This window comes from Prunus dulcis, chromosome 7 (genome assembly GCF_902201215.1).
Source record: "Prunus dulcis chromosome 7, ALMONDv2, whole genome shotgun sequence".
Classification (NCBI taxonomy): Eukaryota; Viridiplantae; Streptophyta; class Magnoliopsida; order Rosales; family Rosaceae; genus Prunus; species Prunus dulcis.
Genome location: NC_047656.1, coordinates 2151952 through 2174258, shown reverse-complemented (window position 1 = coordinate 2174258; position 22307 = coordinate 2151952). Strand labels below are relative to the sequence as shown.

General features: G+C 35.2%; 1 protein-coding gene across 5 annotated transcripts; it reads left to right on the top strand.

The window, feature by feature from the left end:
- Nucleotides 1–1799: 1799 nt before the first annotated feature.
- Nucleotides 1800–20983, top strand: LOC117634850 (polyribonucleotide nucleotidyltransferase 1, chloroplastic). 5 transcript variants are annotated; one of them, XM_034369109.1, is made up of 25 exons: nt 1800–2117; nt 2889–2957; nt 5001–5107; nt 5198–5240; nt 6085–6168; nt 6428–6492; nt 6599–6755; nt 7659–7715; nt 8846–8959; nt 9257–9520; nt 10571–10645; nt 12544–12657; nt 13271–13363; nt 13834–14012; nt 14148–14331; nt 14500–14547; nt 14769–14841; nt 16824–16897; nt 17000–17107; nt 17195–17289; nt 18428–18491; nt 18643–18696; nt 18795–18836; nt 19708–20192; nt 20588–20983. In XM_034369109.1, the coding sequence occupies exons 1-24, from the start codon at nt 1845–1847 to the stop codon at nt 20086–20088; spliced, it is 2817 nt and encodes a 938-aa protein (XP_034225000.1). In that variant the 5' UTR covers nt 1800–1844; the 3' UTR covers nt 20089–20192; nt 20588–20983. The 5 variants fall into 5 exon arrangements, with proteins under 5 accessions (XP_034225000.1, XP_034225001.1, XP_034225002.1 ...); XM_034369110.1 differs by lacking the exon at nt 5198–5240 and having other exon boundaries at nt 6111–6168; XM_034369111.1 differs by lacking the exon at nt 13271–13363.
- Nucleotides 20984–22307: the final 1324 nt, after the last annotated feature.

The following is a 22307-nucleotide window of genomic DNA, read 5'->3' as shown; positions in this document are numbered from 1 at the left end:
CATACACCTTTGGTATAGCTTACATCAAAAGTTTTATATTCTTCTTATGCTTTCACCGGTCTTATTATGTTACCTTTGACAACAACATAGAAGTTTGGATTGGTGAAAATATTTTGAGTGGTTGTTGAAGAGAGGGGAAAGATATAGAGGAGAGAGAAGGATGAGGCATATGAGGCAATGATGAGTGATGGTTGGGAGGTCGGTGGGTGTTGTGGTGTGGGTGGCTATTGAAGAGAGGGAATTGCATAAAATTATTTTTGTAGCATCCATGCTCATGCTTAGAAGATTGACGGGTTGGTTTGTGTAGGTACAAGAAGGAAAGTCGAAAAAGAAATAGAAGGGTTGGCTTGAAGCTTCAATTGGAGTGACAATAGAGCTTCTTTCATGGAGCTCCTTTCGTTTGTAGAGATAAGGAGATAGAGGGAGCTAGTGGGAGGAGAGAAGGCAATTATGCCTCTGCATGCATGCAACATGTGTGTCTTAACTGACGAAATGGGCCAATTGGACTTGATTTCCACATGAAGCAAAGTGTGATGACCAAAATTGGAAAATTGAAATTTCGTTGACCAAAATTAAATTCGACCCTAACCCCACTGATCAAAATTGTAATTACCTCAAAAGAAAAAGAATTGGACTTAGGCCCAAACCGGCCGAACCAAATCGTCTTAAATTGGTTTGGTTCGGTTTAGTTTCCTCCATGATTTTTGTCAAAACTGAATTGAACCAAACTGTTATATTGTAATTTGTTCAAGTGAAGTTTTGTGGTAAAATCAATCCAATCTCAACCATGCCTACCCCTAGTTCATTGGACATATGACTTAAAATTGCATTACACAATGTAGTGGTGGGCATTCAAACCATAAACCCGAGTTGAATTGGGCCAGCATAAAAAATAAAAAAATCGAGTTGACCAAACATCGAACTAGATCGGTTTGGTCCAGTTCTAGTTCTGGTTCTTGTAATGAAAAAATTGGATCAAACCAAACCAAATTGACTTTGTATTTTTTAATAAAATATTTGACCCCAATGCTAAATTTCTAAGCCCATAACTAATATTTCCCCAAGCCAACTCCAAATTACCTTCCGTTGCATGAAATTGGGCCAGTTCTGAATTTTTAAGCCCCAAAAATAAAATTTTAATTGGGTTTAAAAAAAAGAAATTATAGTCCAAAATTAAAAACCAATCGACTTATGGGCGCAGCTTGTGGCTATTGGCTTGCTATGGTGGCGCAGCTTGTGGTTGTAAGATTGTGTGGCACATACCTGTTAACGGTGTTAGAGTTTTCTAATGTTGTGTTGTATTTTGTGGGCTTTTGCCTTGTGTGGGCTTTCTGCCGTTATGTGGGCTCTTGGCCTCTATGTGGTCTTTATGCCTTTATATGCACTTTGTTAGTTTTATTTGTAGTGAGCTCTATGTATGTTTGTATTGCATTTTGTGTGAACTCAATTATTTGAGTCCATTTTGATGTAATCTGGCTTTGACCTTCTATTCAATGAAACTCGATTTTGACAAAAAAAAATCAAATTATGGGCAAACTGGACCACACCAGAAAGATTAATTTTTCATGAAAATCAAACCAAATCAGACCAGAAAAATAGTGCCAATTCTAGTTTGAATTTGGAGTAAGAATTAGACTGAATCAGACCACGCTTACCCCTAATTTTTACAATTGCGCATTAAAAATGGCATATTTTAAAATTTCTTAATTTCATTTAATTAAAAAATATTTTTCTTTCATTTTCTTTCTTTCAACCTTGCGCGCCTTAAAACCATACAAGCGGATAAAGTCTGCCTCTCTCTCTCTCACCAGCGAGTGAAGCGGCCACAGTGATAGAAGAGAGAAATGTTGGCAAACCCTAACAATAGCAGATTGCACTGCCCTAAGCCCTCCCAATTCCTGCACCCACAAAGGCCCAAATGTTTTCTCTTCCCAAACTGCCCTCGTTCCCCCTGCTTCACCAGCAAGTCCAAGTTTTGCAATTTGTCCCTGCTTCTGCCCAGAAAGAGTGGCAAGGGGTTTGGTATCAGAGCTTTGGCCGAGCCCGGAGTTTCAACGAACGGTCCTCAGGGCTACCCTCCCCCATACTCTGTCAAAATCCCTGTTGGTGATAGACATGTGAGTGGAGTTTTGAGAAATTTGGTTTAGTTTCAACTTTGAAGGAATGCATTATAATTGGGATTTATCTTTATCACTTTGTTTCTTTCTGTGTATAGAGAAACTTCGGATAGGATTTGTATCAAGTGCAGGGAATAAGTAATTGTGCTGGAAGCTTTTGTAGAAACTCAGTTACGTCGTTACTGTTACAGTTAATCATAGCCGAAAAGAATGAGATATTGAAAAAGGAGTAGAATAGGATGGCAAACCAATTTTCAGAAAAATGTTTTGGTGTGCAAAACTTATAAATGAAAAAAACTTAGAATGGGAAAAAACACAGTGGGTCTTGCTGATCATTTCAAGCTAGTGTCAGAAAAACCTAATCCTGTTACTTCGCATTGTTAGATTATTTTCTTTTGAGCTATTTTTTCTCTTTTCAAAGGGCTCTTATCATGTGTTCCACTCATATGCGCCTGGCATATGCAGTGCTTTCCAGAAAAATTAATTTCCGCAAAACGCAATTAGATTAAATTCCTAGTATATGGAACATTCCTTAGGACCGAAAGGTGATATAAAAAGAAAAACATAGGTTTTTACTGAACGAAGTTCTAATAGTTCTGTGCACCTTTTTAGAAGTGTTAACAAGGCCCTTAGTTTCCAGAAAGGATATTTAGCAGTTCAATTAAATTGTGTTATGAATTGTTTCATAGGTACTTGTTTATTAGAAAAAAGATATGCTAAATTAAGCTCGGTTGTATCATCATGTAATATTTTGTTTTGGAATCATTACAGATTTTGGTTGAGACAGGTCATATTGGGAGACAAGCCAGTGCCTCTGTTACAGTGACAGACGGAGAAACCGTAAGTTATAATTGTGTGCCTGAAAAAAATGGTTCCTTTTCTGGTGTTATACTATTTCCCTACAGTTTTTTTGATTTTTTTGATTTTTAGTAATTGCTTTTATATACAAGCAAGAGGGATTAGAACAAGGGTTGGGATGTCGACTGACACTGAAAATGAAAGTCAACATTTTAGAATTTGTGATTGACATCTCAGAAAAATGTTGGTGACATGTAAATTCGATCAACTCTATAAATTAGATCTTGATTTAAGTCAACCACCTTAACCTAGGGCTGCATTCCTAATAATCTGGTTATATTGATGACATGTATGAATGACAAAGGTTTGTGAACGTTAGGATGCAATGAACATGTGTGAAAACTAAAGGCAAGAGTTCTCTGAAAATCAAGTTGAGCACTCAAAGTAGTTTGAGAATCAAATTTGAAAGGCTCATGAGCTTTGCAAAAAGGTTCGCACAAAATCTCCTTTAACGACTTCCAATTGAAGGTGCAAAGTTTTCTCTAAAATTTTGCAAACTATATATTTGCATGGTCAGACAAGGTTTTACAAACCCAGGGTAACCTCCCAAGCCTAAAACAAGTAAGTTTGAACAAACTTAAATTGAATAACAAAGTTCAAAATTAAAAATCTTGATTTTAGAAAATTTCTTGAAGCAATCTCATTCGGTCAATATACTATCTACGGATCTTGACTTGAAAGCCACTAACTTTGTAGTTTTTAAAATCATTTGGAAAAATTTTCAAGCACACATTATTAAATCCAGCCTCGTCTGCTGGAGATTTGCAAAACAATTGATTCTACCCAGAAAATCATCTTTATCTAATTTCCAAACATTTTTTATTTTAAAGCCATGCAATCAATAATGCATTGTCATGTAAATGTGGAAGTCTAACACCCTAGAATTGCTGATGTTAGTATTTTAAGTCCCCTAGCTACCAAAATCAAATCAGATATGGGAGCTTATTGAAATTCTCATTGCTTAAACCATATAAAGCAACTTGAGTAGCCTTTGTTCCATCTTGACTAGATTTAACCAGACACAGACTCAATGTTGGCTAAGTAAATGCCAAATGCCAACATAGAAACATAGACTTAGTACCAGTTAGTGTTATTGCTTTGGATTTAAAATGGGCTTGGCTTTCTTTCTGTATTGAGAAAAGGCCTATATTTTGCATTGGGCCAAGTTAAAATGGGCATGTGTCTTTCTTTTAAAAAATTGTTTTATCTAACAAGTTTCAGATTGGGTTAGTGGCTTGCATAATGTGCGTTGACAATATATTTGGGTCAATTGGTATTTTATTTTATTTTTCGTTTTACCTTTTGCCTAGCATTTTTTTATTATAATTTTTTATAGCTTATGAAATGCAGAAATGCAGGGATAAACAATGAGATACCACAATTTTGCTTATGTATCTGTCCAAACTTTTATGTACATGCACATAAATTATTTATAAGCATAATTTAGTCAGCATGCTAACTTCTTTTTACCATGTCATATATGATATATATACAGAAATTCTCCTATGCGTCCAGACGTTATTATCGTGCGGATGCCATGTATTTTCTACTACCGCTCTCTTCTTTCTTCCCTGTTTACAATGGCATCCGCATGATAATAACGTGTGGACATTTCGGATGAGAGAATAACTGTATTTATATAATTGAATATACTATTTGAGGAAATAAAAGTGTTGTATATATTATTGACTGATTTACTAAAGTATTCCATGATTCTTACCTATATTTCCAATTTTCCATAATTTTGGAGTATGGATATATGACTGATATCAATATTTTTATCCTTTACTAGCATAAATACAGATTTCTCATATAATAATGGAAAGCTAAAAAGTTTTGCATTGTGTTATGGAGTAAAACGGATTCTTCTTTAATAACATAAGAAACACATTTATTATATTAGCTGCTAAGTAATAGATTGATGTGTTACTTTGCATTATCACCTTTAATTCTTACTGTCATTCTTGTGGCTGAACTTAGATTTCTGCCAGTGAAGATTTAGTAGATATATCTTTCTTTTTGTAGATCGTTTACACATCTGTTTGTTTGGCTGACGTTCCAAGTGAACCTTCGGACTTCTTCCCCCTTTCGGTACATTATCAGGAGCGCTTTTCGGCAGCAGGTCGAACTAGGTGTGTCTTGGACCTTTTTCCTGTATCTTAGCTGCTTAGACTTTTGTTGCTTGCGTTTTTTTCAATACTTTGCATCTGTCATTCTTCCAGTGGAGGCTTTTTCAAACGAGAAGGAAGGGCGAAAGATCATGAGGTACTTGCCAGTAGCATTTTAGTATTATGAACCCTTGATTCCTCTCCTGACAGCTGGAGCTGTCTTGATGAATCATAGACGTTCGGTTCAAGATGCTTATATCATGGGATTGCTATTGCATTATTTTATGAGTCTGGTTTGTTTATCTATTTTTTTCCTTAGAAGGCGTGCAACCGTTCGCCTACATAAGTTGTATGTGTAACATCGAGTTCCCAGGAAAGGAAGTAACCAAGGTGGACCTGCTTATGTTTCTTTTATTAAAAAGATCTTTCTTTGATTGTGATTTAGAGGTCAGTGGTTCTTTATTAGTCACCACAAATTCAGATATGCCTTTTGGCCAATTGGTAGCTCATCTCCCCATCAGTAAGGGTGGAAGGTGGTTGCGGGTTTACATCATGTCTGGGTGTGAGTTTTTTTCCCAAATTGTATAGAAAAATAAGAAGGTAAAGGTCCCTACCTTATTGAGAATCTATTCCCATTATTCTAGATATGGCTTCTTATCAAAGATATACCTTTCAGATCAGACTTAAGAGCAGAATTGTAACTTCAGCATGAAATTTTTTTCTTCAACTTTCTTCTTTTTTTGTTTCACTCTTTTTTGCCCCATATTGAGACAGATTGTACCTGCTACAAATCCCACGTAAACTTTCAACGCAATCTGAGGAACTCTTTTGGGTTTTTATTATTTTATTTTTATTTAGAATTTTTTTTAACTTCGGCGACCTAGAAGTCAGTTATCAATCATAATATGTATCAATGTACTGTTACGTATTCATTGTACATAACTCAACGTTCTCCCTTGTCTTATTTTTATACAATTGTTTTAGCTTTCAATTGTATGCAGGTTCTCATTTCTAGATTGATTGATAGGCCTTTGCGTCCAACTATGTTGAATGGCTTCTACCATGAAACTCAGATACTTTCTTGGGTATGTCCCGTATGAATTTCAACTGCATATATGTAATAGGTTTGCTAATATCTTTATTTTCAGCAAATTGTAATCTACTTGTATGCCAACTTGAGCACTTACAAGATACTTACGCTATGATTTAGTTTGCTGCTAATTATGCTTATTCATCAGTTCTTTAATTGTCAAACAGAATGAACCAATACAGAGTCACGGTGCCATTGTTTTACTTGGTTTATGTTTCATCTTGATAACTTCCTTTGTCAACATATCTCTGCAGGTTCTGAGTTATGACGGTTTGCACTCTCCTGATTCTTTGGCCGTTACAGCAGCTGGAATAGCAGTGTAAGTCTGACTGCTTTTAATTATTTGGAGCATTATCATGCAATTTGGTTTACATTTCGTATAAAAAAATGACACTTTCTTTGGCCTAATTATTCAAATTCCACAGGGCTCTTTCAGAAGTTCCAAACTCAAAAACCATAGCAGGAGTACGAGTTGGTCTCATTGGTGACAAATTTATTGTGAATCCTACAACTAAGGAGATGGAAGACTCGGAGTTGGACTTATTGCTAGCTGGCACAGATAATGCAATATTGATGATAGAGGTAAATTGTTAATGAAAAGTTAAATGTAATGTTTGACAATGCCAAATCCTTGTCAACTTTAGCTTCTCAAATGGATTATATTTGTAACAGCAATCATGCAGACTATCTTGAATCCATATGGCAGCTTTATTACTATAAAACAAGTTTCTAGGCACATTTCTGGGATTTAATTAGAAGGTATCGGTAATTATGTACTCGGCTCTGCAATAAGCTTTGCATGTTGTGTTATAGTTTACTTTATAAGGATTCCATCAACTAGTTCGAGGTAGATTTCTTGTTATCAAAATTTTGCGTCGGAATTTCCTGTTTGTATTTTTTCTTAGTGGAGGTCTGAAAATGGTTACCCAATTTGGGATATTACCTACAACAATATGCTGTTTATTGACTACATTAAATATCTGCTTTCTAACTTGTGTTAGGTGTAGCAGAAGCAACGTCTATTGCAGGGCATGGAATTAAACAATATATAATTTGTATTTTTGTTGATATGTTATTAAAATGGTAAAATACATCTTTTAGAAATTTGATCAATGCGGCAAAATAGTATTTACAATAGGTGTTATGATATTGAATACTTTAATCAGCAGTGAAAAAAATTGCACCCTTGCCCTTTGTTCTGTCAACGAGTGTAGAAAGTATCTGTTACTAAACCACATCTTTAGTTGTTATATGTATATGTGTGTGCATCAATATATGTAGGTTTTTTTTTCTTCTTACTTTGGGGCTTTTAAATTCATTGGTCTGCATCACTTTATGTACTCATTGTATATCTGACATGAAAAAGTGTTAATTAACATTTTTCTTTCTCCAGTGTTGGTTATAGTAATTCCATGAAAATTTTCTATGTTTCCGTGTTTTCATGCTGACTCATAACCATTGTTATGTGTAACATCTTCTTTGCAGGGCTATTGTGACTTTCTCCCAGAGGAAAAGTTGCTGCAAGCAGTAGAAGTTGGGCAGGTTGTTACTTCGTCTATGTATGTAGTTTATTTGGTTGCACAAGTTATAGCTTTTTATTATTTGAAGTTAACTAAGACAATGCTATGTTCCAGTTATTTTGGCCTTGCTGCCCATGCAGGATGCATGAATTTGCAAATAATTTTTATCTTTAGCATTACTAAGTGGTCATAAAAAGTTAAGCCATTGTCTTTGCTTGTATTAGAAATTCTTTTTGCAGTATATTTCATATGATTTACATTGTTGTTGGGCCTGCCTATTGTGTTGTCACTATGATATTTGTCACTATGATATCTTTAATCAACGACACAATGTTTTGCTATGTTTACTGGGAGTTGTGGAGCCCCAGTAAACATTACTGAAGCAGGGCGGTCCTCTCGCCCTGATGTTTGTGGTAGAAAATCTGCCATTATCATGTTGAGTATCCTATACTTTTGTGTAGCTATGAATACCTCCCATTGGAGATGAGTAAGACATCAGAGAATTTCTGCTTAACCAAGCTGAATTCTAACCAAGTGTTTGGTGATGTCAAGGTGGCTAAGAGTGCTATCCTGGAAAGAATAAAAGAAATTAATGATTTAGAAGAGTATGAGGGAAACTCGAGAGTGATGTTAGCTCTGAAACATTTTCGAAGATTTACTTTTTAAGGGAGAAACATCTTCTAGGGAAAAGACTAAAATGAAATGGGTGAAAGATTGAGACAATAACTCAAGAATGTTTCGCAAAGTAGCCAAGAATGAATAAGTTGAATAAATTGGAGGATGAAGAGGGTAATTGAATGAGAGTCACATTTAATTGTAAATTGCTCCGTTTCAGTTTTAGTTATTTAGGTGTTTGCCAATACTGGAAATTAACAACCAAAGCTACCGTTCATAGGCAAGTCTAATGCATCAGCAGTAACGTTTATTTTTCAGGTGATTTGTTTCAGATATACTGAAAATATTATTTTGTGCTTTCTATATTTGATCATAAACAATTCTTATATGTATGAAGGCACTGCTTGGGAATTAGTAACTCTATGTAGTTGTTCAAAGAGTTCATTGTCATTACTTCTTTGATTGTTTATTTGAAAACTCCCAGAACATATAAATATCCACACAGAGGTAGTTTTTTTGATTATACATCAATATCAGGAGGCCGTACGAGCAATTTGCAATGAGGTGGAAGCTTTGGTTAAGAAGTGTGGAAAGGCAAAAATGCTTGATGCAATCAAGTTACCTCCCCCTGAGCTATATAATCATGTTGAGGTATGCTTTCTATCTTGTGTACTTTTTACTGAAAAAAAATAAAAATTACCTTTTGAATTAGGTTGATCTCTCTCTCTCTCTCCCCATCACACCCACACACACACACACACACACACACACACACACACACACACAAATGTACCATATCCTCGCTATTTCTCTAATCTTCATTTCCATACTCTCTTTTACCCTACTTGGTTTCTATGCTCTTGCTGCTATTCTTCTCATATGATGACAGATTTACTTATCCTTTTAACAAACTTCAAGTGATCACGTATTATAATTGACAATGCACAGGAAATTGCCGGTGACGAGTTGGTTAGAGCTCTGCAGATTAGGGACAAGATTCCTAGAAGAAAAGCTCTTTTGTCATTGGAAGGAGAAGTTTTGACTATCCTTACAGAAAAGGGATATGTTAGTAAGGATGTAGCTCTTGGAGGCAGTGAAACAATACCAGATATATTTGAAGATGAGGATGAGGACGAGGAAGTGGTTGTGGATGGTGAAGTAGATGAAGGTGATGTTCATATAAAGCCTAGTTTACGAAAGTCAACTCCCTTGGTATAGTACAAATCTTTCTATTCTGTATTCCAAGTTTTTTATCATTCTGTGAATGACATTATCCTTTATTTTTGCACATATATATATATATATATATATATATTCATCTGTATGTGTATGTAGTTATTAAAACATACGTTCATATTTAAAAAAGATGGAATTATCTCATTGTTATTTGCTTTTTACTAAAATTTGTTGAAGATTGCTCTGGAATGGTGTTAAGATACTTTAAAAGATCTGGAATCAACCTTTTGATAACCCAAAAATTACTGTATATCTAATTACCTATATGAGCATCCAGTGAATTTGTCCTAAAAGCTTTGTAAAAGGCTGATTTCTAGCCATCAGTGCGGTTGTTGTCCCCTTTCTTTAGTCGCTTGACCTTCACATGATTTGGAATTATAGTTGGAACAAAATATATTGAAAAGAAGTTCAAAGAGAGTACCTCCTGTGCCAAAACATGTTCGTAAAGTCGACTTTTCATGTCTAAGTCTCCATACTCTCACATTCTCGTTTTTATTCTTTGGCTCATGCAGTGGGGTCCTTTTTTTTGGTCGAAGTGTGTGGCCTTATAGAACATAAATGTGATACAGGAACCCATGTGGTTGATATTTTTATATAGTATTTGAAATTTTCTGGACTTGTGGTGAAAGTTATGCTTCTTTGGAGTTAACACCAAGAAGTCTAATATTAGGATATGTGGATCACAAGAAATTTAACAAATATATTACTATTTAATATATAACTTTCCAACTTAAGTGTTTGAACTTTATTGAAAAAGCAATGAGAGTTATGTTTCTGAACTAGCGATTTTCAAGGTAGTTCAAATCCTTAAGTTTTTCTATCTGAGCACTTATGGGTCAGCATGATTTAAACCATTAGAAAGAATCAATTCTGATTTTTCTGTATTACATTATTTTGGATTGTGTTGCTGCAGTTATATTTTTGAATATTTCAACTGACAATCGTATTATTCTTGGTCTATCTCGGAGTTTTATGAATACCTAATTGTGAATGCAATGGTTACTAAAGTAATATTATTATTTTTAGTTCTTTTCTGAGGTAGATGTGAAGCTGGTATTCAAAGAAGTCACATCCAAATTTTTGCGGAGGCGCATTGTGGAGGTATGAACATTTGCTTTTAGTTAGACATATTTACTTAAATGTATCTGAGGCAGATGTGAAGCTGGTGTTTGCTTAATTAGATGCAATGTTATCTGTTAAACTTATGACCTTTAATAATATTTATTACGTGAAAGAATTTTTTATTTTTAAATGAAAGAAAATTAAACCTAATTACTAGTATGAGAAATTTAGGGTTGGGTTCTTTCTTGGGTGAGAGCAATTTCAACCCCATTTCTAAACCCTAGTTTGATTGGGACAAGTACAGGTTAAAGTTTTAATTGGGTTTGGCTCTGGGTTTGGCTGATGGAGGCCTAGTGATGAGGACATCCTTGTCAAACCCATTAAGGTTTACTAAAGAAAGAGATGGAAGAGGAAATTATTTAATTCGGTCTTCAAATCCTGCAATTTTGGAGCAATAGATGATTTCTGCGTTTTTAACTTGTTGTCCAAGTTCTCTATACTTTCAGGATTTCTTGTTTGACTAGAATTTGGTTTACTTATTTTATTAAATGTAGATTTGATTACCTTTTGTATTTGGTTTAGGATTTCTTTCCTAGAATAAGTTTAATTTCCTTTTCACTCTAGGGTTAGATTGCTATAAAAAACCCCCCATATAATTCATGATGGAGTTGAGTTATTGATATATTGAGAAAAGTTTATTTTCCAGAGATTGGAGACTTCTTGGTGTGACGCCAACCCCTGGAGTGATTCCAGACCTATCCTTGTTCATTATATTCTCTGTTTTCCATTGTTTTCACTTCCGCTATATTACCTAAATACTCAATTCAACCTACATCACCTAGACTCTAGAGACTTTTTTGTTTCTTTAGGATCAAGGGTCACTAATGGAAGTTTATTGTTTGAAAATTAGTATTATATGGAGTTGTAGACATTTAAAACTACCTCTATTTGGACCAGCATCTGGAATTAGTTTTCCCTCGTATATAAAGTTTTTGGTCATTAAATGTTGTTTAACTAACTTGGCTGCCTTTGCATATGATCACATGTGAAAAGCAAAATCAGTGATACTGTTGTATAAGATTCATGTGTGATCAGGCTTCAAAGATACATCTCTATTACCTGCTAAGCATATTCAATTTTGAAAGGTTGATGTAAAAATTAGTGTGAATGTTTTGAGCTGAAGTCGGGCAAAAATCAAATTGTAACCAAGTCTAAAGAAACAATAAAATGAAGTACACTAAATATTCAAGCTCTGATAAGTGAATCATCACTACCACTAAGGGTTTCTTCACTATACTTTTGTCCAGAAGACTGCATTCTAAGGCTGTTATCAGTTAGGGATTTTGGAAGGATTAAATATAACTTATGCATGATCTTATTGTAATAGATATTGTAGCCTAACAGTTTGTTTGGTGAAGACTTGGTTTTCAAATCAAGCATTCAAGTCTCAATATGCACCTATGCTCACAGTTTAGGTTGGTTTAAATGGGTTCCTGAGTTTGCATGTAGTTGTTTGACTGGAAATGAATTGGGTTGCTGGTGAAGCGACCTGAGATCACCCAATTAAAGAGGAAACATCAACACTACCCACACTGTTTTGGTTAGGTTGAGTGTGTTGGTCAGTTTATGTGCTAAAATGTCCACCCCTAACTGAAAATTTTGAAACGTACACGCTCCTGCACAAAAAAGATCTACCCATGGATAAAGAGGTTGAAATTCTCTCAAATGAAGGTTGAATGACTTAACTGTATAAATTCTACATTATGCTTTCTTTGCTGACATATTTTGCCGCCTACATAATTTTATTCTCAGATCCTTGATACTTCAAACTATGCCTTTTTGACCTTGAAATAGGTTCTTCTCATCTAAACGCCACAAGTGCTAGTTAAATTCATGCCATGTTTTATTTATTTATTTTTTGTGTGTGGTTGCTACAGGGTGGAAGAAGAAGTGATGGGCGTTCCCCAGATGAGATACGTCCAATTAACTCAAAATGTGGACTACTTCCCAGGGCACATGGAAGTGCTCTTTTCACACGTGGAGAAACACAGGTTTTGAATTTTATCATTCAGCATACCTGATTATCTTGTGTACCAAAACTGCTCTTTTGATTAATGTTATTGTCGTTACCGTGTATATTCAGAACACATGAAGATAGTTACCAGTTCTGTATGTATGTGCTAGTGTTTGTGTGTGTGTGTGTATGGCATATGCGTGTTTGTGTTTTAAGTGTTTCACCATGATTTGTTTCTCCCAAACACTTGGTACCATCCATGGAGCTACATTGTCTTCGTATTGTTTGCTGGTGACTTTAATAATAAGAATCATTTTTCAAGCTGAGATGAATTTTCTTTATTTTGAACTAGTGTTATGTCTAGCTATAGTCGAAGCTAGTTACCTCTTATATGATTTTAATAAGATCGGCACCCTAGTAATTGAGCAGACGAGTATGATTAACCCTTTAGCCACACCCCACATTTGTTTAACGCATCTCAATTGACTCTCATTTGTTCTAACTGAGCCTGTTACAACTCTCTGAATCCACAGTTCTTATGACCAACTTAGGTTCTTACGTTGCCGTTCTGATCTTCATTGAGTTTAATTATCCGTGGATATTTTAGTTTAGTGTCATTAATCATTTCTTTTCATTTTTTCTATTTACAGTCATTGGCTGTTGTTACACTCGGTGATAAGCAGATGGCACAGAGGATAGACAACCTAGTAGGGGTAGATGAATGGAAGAGGTTCTATCTCCAGGTCTCTCTCTTTATATCTCTTCATCTTAGTTGTGGTGAACCATGTTTTGGCAATGTAGTCTCTGGCATACACATAATTTCTTATAGCTATAAATAATTCTGTTCAAAGTTCAGTAGATATGATATTGTGCCCAACTTTTCTGATCTTAAGAAGATTGATTTTTTTGTGATTTCCTTTAAGCATTTAATTTATGAATTGTCATTGTTGAATGGAAGTAATATTTGACAGTTCTATGATAATTTCTTTTATGTTAGTTTGCAACTGTTGTCTGCGTAGTTACCGTCATGGTCATAAATCGAGTTATAGAAAAACGAGGTGTTTCATTACATAACAATTTTTCTCCGATTGGAATTACCACCTTTTGTTGATGTTCGAATTCTGTTATGCAAATGATGACATTTCAAAATAGTTTTGCATTTCTGCATTTTGTAAGTGTTGGGAACCTTGCTAATAATGTATTAATTTTTCAGTACACATTTCCCCCATCATGTGTTGGGGAAGTTGGACGGAATGGAGCACCTAGTAGAAGAGAAATTGGTCATGGAATGCTTGCTGAGAGAGCTCTTGAACCAATTTTGCCTTCTGAAGATGATTTTCCTTACACTGTACGTGTTGAGAGCACAATTACTGAAAGCAATGGCTCTTCAAGGTGGCTTTTTTCAATTTCATCAACCAAATAATATCTTTTCATTATCAAATATATTTCAAACATCTTTAACATCATCAATTTTTTGACATCGAGGCTAAGATTTACCTCTTAACACTATCCTTTTTGAGGATACAGTATGGCATCTGTTTGTGGGGGATGCTTAGCATTGCAAGATGCTGGAGTTCCGATCAAGTGCTCTATAGTTGGGATAGCGATGGGTATGGTTCTGGAAACTGAGGAATTTGGGGGAGATGGTGCTCCACTGATTCTCTCTGACATAACTGGATCTGAAGATGCATCTGGGGATATGGATTTTAAGGTCTTATGTTCTGGAATTTACCTAGTTATTTAGTGTTTTTGTTGGTTATTATTTAATATTGTTCAAATCTGAAAGCATATGTCGTCAATACTCTATGAACTACAAAGTGGTCTTCATAGATCATGATTTAATAGCATAATATTTTATTGAATAATTCAGTGATTGCAGGTTGCTGGAAATGAAGATGGTGTAACTGCATTTCAGATGGACATAAAGGTCAGCTTTTACTTATATCCTGATAGTTTCTTCAATATCAATCTCATTTTGTTACTGTGCGTTAGGATAGTATTGTTACTACTTCTAACCCACTTCCCACCCAATTGACATGGATTGTGTGAAGAGTATGTATGTGTGTGTGTGCGTGCGTGTTATTTGTGTTCTTCTGGTTATCTGTGCATTATAATAAGTAATAATCAGAAGCCCTCCTTCTGTATTAGGTTAGCGGGATTACATTGCCTGTTATGAGAGAGGCACTCCTACAAGCAAAGAATGGCCGGAAGCATATTATTGGTATAGTTTCCTAATTAATATTGTCTTTTATAGTTGGGAGGTGTGATCAGGTTAAGAAGGATTTAATTAGTCGGGGAGGTGTATTCCTGTGGGATCCGGCCTATTTAGTCAATAATCAATAACCTGTGTGCAATTTAAATGTGTTCTTGGTGCTTGGTACTTCCATTATAGGTTGCAGTTGCAGATACATGTTTTTCATCATAACAGTATGCAATATATAATTTTCCTTTTGTCAGACAGTCGTGTGTTTTTTTTTTTTTTTTTTTGGGGGATTAAGTAGGGGGCCAAAGCCCCAAGAAACACACACTGGTCTAGAACGAACAATTCCAAGCAAATCATCAACAAGATAAGCACTGATCCAACTAGGAGACTGCTCAAGCAAGCACAGCCCAAGATCCAGTTGATAACTACAATTAGACAATTGGTCAGCAACACCATTCTTCTCTCTAAAAACATGCTGAAGGGCACAACTGGTAAACTGCTGCATACGGTCACAACAGCTCCTAACCAAAGCAGCTGAGATTGACTGCAGTAGCTGAGTCCATCTCGATGATGAGACTACTGATACCTTTCTCAAAGGCTAACTTCAGACCAAAGAAAAGCCCCCATATCTCAGCCTCAAGAACTTGAGCTTTTCCTAGATTGACAGCAAACCCACTTATCCAGTCACCAGAAGAGTCACGAAGGACTCCCCCAGCACCAATGCAACCAGTAACACTTCTCCTTGAACCATCGACATTAAGTTTGAACTGTCCAGGTCCAGGAGGCTCCCAAGCAATATGAATTTGAACTTTATTTACCCCTTTAGTGCGATTAGAAGCCGACTTAATCCACTCTTGGGCAGCTGCACAAATAACTTGTCTTGGATTAGAGACAACTGTATCCTCATTCTTGAAAACATGCTTATTAGAGAGACAGTCGTGTTTTCATTTAATTGGAATCACACCTAAATCTATGGTCCTGATTAACAGTCTAAAGAAATAACTTTCCAAACTTTCTCTCGAGAGAACGCGTATCTATGAATTTGTTTTGCATGTTTTTTTATTCCAGCACTTTTTACACAGAGAATAAACATTTTGATTTTTTTAAATTTCGCCTCCTAAATGATACCTTCTGTCTCCAGCAAATTGGAAATTTTATTTTATCTCCTAGTGGAATCAGTAGGTTTTCATTGTTTGTTTGATTCCCCATGTTCATGGTTGCCTATTATCCAAATAGAGGACACTGGAACTTCTATGTAATTTTTCATATAATAGCACCAAATTGCATATAGTGGAATCTAAGGATGTGTTTGGAGTTTTTTTCTGGTGTGTAAAGGGTTTTCAAATAACTAAAATCAATGTTTGACAGAAATAGGGAGACATGTTTATTGGGTTATTAAATTACTTTTATTGTTTTTGGGGGAAGCACCTGGTAAGTGCTTACTCAGGAAGCACTTTACCTCTTGGGTTCTTAATGAAAAATTTTCTTCAACAATAATGCTACCATGTAAAACTGCTACTAGGTAAAAACCATTCCTCCAGAACCACTCCCAACCAGCCAAGTATCTTCTGTTCAAATGATTAACATTTTGTCCTTGTTTTAGACGGCTGTGGGCCTGTTTGAAAGTGCTTTTAAGATGGCCAAAATCACTTGGGGAAAAAGTTGGAAGTGCTTTTGGGTTATAAAAGTACTTGGAAGTGTTTTCTGGAGAACTGCCTAACATCTGCTTCTTCAGGAAGCACTTCCAAGCGCTCTTCCAGGAAGCACTTGAATTCTATGTGCTTCTAATAAAAGCACTTCCAACAAAAGTGTTTATGAGAAAATCTGCTTTCTAGATGAACTTAGGATTGTTTGTTACACTTATTTTGGGTCTAACCAGTCACAAAAGATTGAGTTTAGTTTATTGGATTCTGGAAATATTGTATCTTGTTATCTCATACTCTGCTGTCATTAGAAGGTGAAGTTGATTTTTTGTTTTTGTTATTTTGTTAAAAATTCAGCGGAAATGTTGAAGTGCTCACCTCCTCCTTCAAGAACGCTTTCTAAATATGCGCCACTGATTCACATAATGAAGGTTTGTTGATTACCTGTAGATGAATATTGCATGGCTAGCTATACAACTGATGATCTGAAGTATGTAATGTACTTCTTTCTTACGACCCTGATATTGTGATAGGTCAAACCTGAGAAAGTAAACTTGATCATTGGTAGTGGTGGGAAGAAGGTGAAGAGTATTATAGAAGAGACTGGAGTAGATGCAATTGACACGCAAGAAGACGGGATAGTAAGACCAGACTATGACCCAATCTGCAACCATATATTTTCATTTAATAATTTCACCCTAAATTTAACTTTTTTCTGGCTATTGCAGGTGAAAATTACTGCCAGGGATTTGGCTAGTATAGAAAAGTCTAAAGCTATTATTACTAATTTGACAATGGTTCCAACAATTGGTGATATCTACAGGTAGCCTTTTTTTTCTCTATAGGAAATAACTTTTATTTTGACCAATGTCCAATAGCTTGTTTTTGTTTCTGCTCAAACGTATCGTTGACTGTACAATTTTCAAAAGATATGGTTATTGTCCTTATAATTCAAAGTATTAAATATCATAACTATTACCTTTCACAAATTTAAAATATCAAACTTCATTCTGCATGTTGCTTGTACAAATAATATATCTATCAAATAAGTTTTCAAGAGCAGTGATGAAATATAAATTTAGAGAAAAATTGAATTAATGTATCAAAGAGTAATATATCTATCAAAATGAATTCTGTTGGATAAGGATACTGTGGCTCTTAGATTCATCGTCTTGATTTGAAGAGATGAGTTGTATTGCTGTCCATTCTGCTGTTGTATAATGTGCTATTTTGTGGGAAGTGTGATTTTTTCAGTGGAAAGAAAAGGGGTGTTGTTCTGGGGAAATGTGTTATGATGGCAATTTTCTGGGTTTTATGGGTTGGGTATTTGAAAATATGTTTGGTGAGGAGGTGCAGTGCATATGGGATAGGGTGCATTTTGCGCTTCTTTGTGGGATCTGTAGCTTTGGAGTTGAGAAATCCTTGTTGACTAATTTTGTACCGCTTTACTTTCATTTTCAAAATATAATTCTGTTTCTTATTGGGGGAAAAAAAAAGAAGATAAATTGTATTGCATTTTGATACTGTATCTATGTCACAGGTATGTTAGTGGTTTTTCTATTATTTATAATCATTTTACATTCACAGTTTATGTAAAACTGGCACGTAATATAGTAGTTATTATATTTAAAAAGAGAGAGATCTCTTATAAAGTAAATTAAGTTATTGAACTTATTGTAATAGTCTTATGGACGAACGACCCGGATCGAAAACTCCCTTCTTTGTAATTGGATTATATATATTTTTTTCATTTCTTTTCCGAGGCTTAGTCAAAGATTATGTGTTGGACTTACTGTGCTTTTGACATTAATATGTAAATAGGACAATGCATTAGGAATTCCAAGCACTCTATATTCGTTAGGGTATCGGAGAACAGGATGTCTTTTTATATACCTTCTTCTTGGTTAATTATGCATTAGATCAGTAACTAATTATTTGACTTTCTGGTTTTAATGTACCAGGAACTGCGAGATCAAATCAATAGCTCCATATGGAGTATTTGTGGAAATAGCACCTGGGCGAGAGGTATAATGCATCGTTGTTAACAACCAATTTATTAGTTCTTTTACCTTTTTGAGCATTATAAACCTTGTGTTAAGTATAGGTAGGTCCATTTTATAAAGAAATGGGTTTGAAACCGTAATATCAGCAGGCATCTCAATCTCAAAATTTTCAGGGACTTTGCCATATTAGTGAGTTGAGTTCGAACTGGCTGGCAAAGGCAGAAGATGTAAGCACATAATATTTTCCATATTATTATTTTCTTATATGTTTCTACATGTGTAAGAATCATGTGGATAAAACTTTCCTGTTTATTTAATTTTACAGGCTTTTAAAGTTGGAGACCATATTGATGTTAAACTTATTGAGGTACGATCTACTATTCCTGACATCCTTAGAAAGAAATAAATGTAATGTTAACTGTCTGGTGATAAATGATTTATTTAGTATTAAATTATTATCTTCTCATTGGAACATTAACCTTTTCTGACAGCCATGTACCAAGAAAAATCAGTCTCCTTATCCTAGAAATGTGAACATATATTGTATAAATAAGATAAACAATGGCCATTGTAATCTATGGTCCTGCAAAAGTTGGTCTCATTAACGGAGATTTGGAACTGGTCCTAACCTGTGCATCAAGTTGCCACCTCATGGGCTGAACCTGTGTAATTGTGTTTTATAGACTAATACTTGTATAGTTGCATTCGACAATGATCTTACTAATACGACCATGGTAAGGCCCCTTTTGATTTCGCGCCCTTAAACAAAGTGAGTAATCCTTGCACTGTGAAGAAATTCAAAGGGATTTTTTCATTCAACTAAGACAGGTTGACAAGACTAACTCATTAAGCGTGGTTCCAAATTTTTACGCCAATGCGTACAACGGCCAGATTTTGATCACAACAGAATGCATTGATTGTTCAGTAGAAAAACTTTAGTCATTCATGCGAGAATTTGAAGTACAACCATCCTTTACATAATTTGGCCTTGCATTATTGATTTAAGAAGTCCTTTTAGAAATCAGATTTAAAACTGACAAGAATTCATAGTTGCAGACCACAAGCTCTCTCTCTTTACTTAATGAGTTTAGGTTTTGAGTAGTTTTGCTAATTTTTTTATTGCTTACCTTTACCATGCATTCTTTTCATTCCTTGCAAATTGTTGATCAGTTTTGGTTTTACTGGGTTTTCACCTACTCTGAAGAACTGCAATAGGATAATTTGTCTGTATAATGCAGGTAAATGAGAAGGGGCAACTTCGCCTTAGCCACCGAGCGCTACTTCCAGATACAGATCCAGAGAAGGCCAGTGCAAAGCAGCCTACAGGTGATGCCAAAGATGTTGTAGGTTCTCAAGAAACATCTGACAAAGGTTTACCTAAAAAAATGATTAGCATTCGAAAGGGGGACTTAGCTGAAAATATAAGCTCGCCCAAAAATAATACAGCAGAGAATACTTTGCTCCCACAAAAGAAGTTTATCCGGAGATTAGTCACCCCTGCCAAAGATAGACCAAATATCAACAAAGATAAGACAAAGAAGAGCAGCAGTGAAGTAGTCAATAGCGTCTCGAGCAATGGGGAAAATACTTTAGTGAATGGAGAGGCTAACATTGGATAGTAAGGATATTTCCTTCTTGACCTACTGACGAGGATAATTTGTTGGTCCTGTTTGTCATGTTGAAAAATGATGGTGCAATGCCTAGAAACTAACAGGAAGAAATGGTATGAATTGCCTACCTATTATATATATTCTCTAAATTAATTTTGCATAGATGTCACTTTAGAAATGGACCTGAAAAAGGTCACATACTATTTCGAGATTGAGCATTGCCATTCAACAATAGGTACAAACAACTGACAACCTCATACATTGTCCAGAGTGCTAGTGAGAGTTATTTTATTTATGTTCATCTTCAATCTTTCTGTTAGGCTTCAATTATTATAACAATGCTGATAATGATGCCAGAAACGGTTATATACATTTTTCATTATCCGAGTGTTGGTACCTTCTTGTGGTCAATTTTCGTTTTATGAGTCACTGCTTGAACTGCAAATGGTATATAGGTTATTTACTCAAGAATTTACTAATTAGAAATGGTGGAATCTGTTTTTGACAGGAAATTGTTTATTAGGACGTTCCACCGAAAGGTTCATCTCACATGCAATGACGTGAATGTGTCACATTCTGCAGCGGAACCTGGTTAAATGTAACTACATCATATGTTCTTTAAGAAAGGGAAGTATTATGGTCTTGGAAAATTTGCTGAACCACTGATTCTTACTGGATCAAGAAGAGCTCCATTGTGGTGTGGGGTAAATTTCCTTGCTAGGTGCTTGAGAGTTTCTTTTGCAATAGAGGAGGATGTCATGGTGCTTTTTTTGCTCAGATTATTTTTGGGGCTAATATCTAAGCAAAGCATTCGATAATGTCAACCTGATAGTTTCGTTTTTGTTGGCTATTGCTGAAGCACAATTTTTTTGATAATATGTTGTAAAACATCATAGTTGAGCTCTTTCGCAACAGTTTATAAATATTTTTCTTCTTTGCTAGGCTTGTCACTTCTAAAGCATATATAATACAAGTTGAGTTCAAAAGCTTCATGTTTCTCAAATTATGAACATTGAATTCGTAATGAATTGCTATTTGAAGACACCCTCATTTCTTTTTCTTTTTTTACACAAGTAAAACATTGCAAAGAAGATCCACGTGGGATCTGTAACCCTTACAAATCAAAATACAATTTATGTAAAACATTCCTAGGAAAGTTCCGTAACCAAATTCATGTCATCTGAAGAAGCATATCCTATCTTAGCCAAAGTTCAACCACTTGGTTGGTTTCACGTAGGAATGATGTAAAGAATAACGATGGGAACCATGTAGAAGATATCAAATATCTTGAATAATTGTTCAATATCCAGCTGTGATATCTTGAATAATTGCAATAATTGTTCAATAATTGAGCAATGCCAAGGAGGTGGGATCTGATGATTTAGGATTGAGATTAGAACTTTAAAATCGCCTTCAATTTCTAGCTGTGATGTAGACGAGAGGCCCATATTAAAGCATTCCTTAAAGTCGTAGCTTCAGCCTGCAAAACATAAGAAAAACTAGCAGGGGATGAACATAATGATTCATAATTACAAAACCAGCCGAAGAATGATCATCAGAATTGATTTTAAAATAGTTAGAAGGGGGAGGACTCCAACTATAAAGATTTTGCATTTTTATGTTTCCACTTCTTAAAAGAAATATTATTTTTTATAAAAAGACCATAGAATTTTATTAGATCAATAGGAATAACAGTACAAAGAACAGAGACTGTAAAAGGAGTCATCCCAAAAACAATATGACTGATATGGGTAAATCTTCCCCACTGACCTGAGTCAGCTGAAAGCTGAAACGATCTAGAGAGAATCACTTTCGAAAATAACATTTCTATAACCTCTCTCAACAGCCAGCAAATCTAGTCCAATGACATTAAAGACAAAAATTAGTAGCTAACCGGCATGACTCTCCTAGAGAGACTAAGAACACCCAACAAACTCAACTTATGTAACCAAAAGAGAGAAAAAAAAAAAAAAAAGAGAAAAAAAAAAGAAAAAAAGAAAACTCATAGAGTTTCTGGAAACTTAAATAACGCCGGCAAAAACAAAACCAACCGCCTCTAGTCTTCCTTTGAGACATGACATAGAGAGCACCACCTAGTTACACCATACCTTCAACACACCAATGAGCAATGAATGTATGATGGAACCCCTATATCCTCATGCAATGTTCACAACTCTCCTCGTCACTACCCTTTACTTTAGCCATTCTATTCCTTATGGATTAAGTTA

What these genes read in the sequence shown, in the direction of transcription:
- LOC117634850 (XM_034369109.1), top strand. Translation starts at nt 1,845, where the DNA reads ATGTTGGCAAACCCTAACAATAGCAGATTGCACTGCCCTAAGCCCTCC. An exon ending in GGAAGAGGTTCTATCTCCAG is followed by an intron (nt 13,364 to 13,833) that starts GTCTCTCTCTTT and finishes TTAATTTTTCAG; the next exon opens with TACACATTTCCCCCATCATG. An exon ending in GAAAGCAATGGCTCTTCAAG is followed by an intron (nt 14,013 to 14,147) that starts GTGGCTTTTTTC and finishes TTGAGGATACAG; the next exon opens with TATGGCATCTGTTTGTGGGG.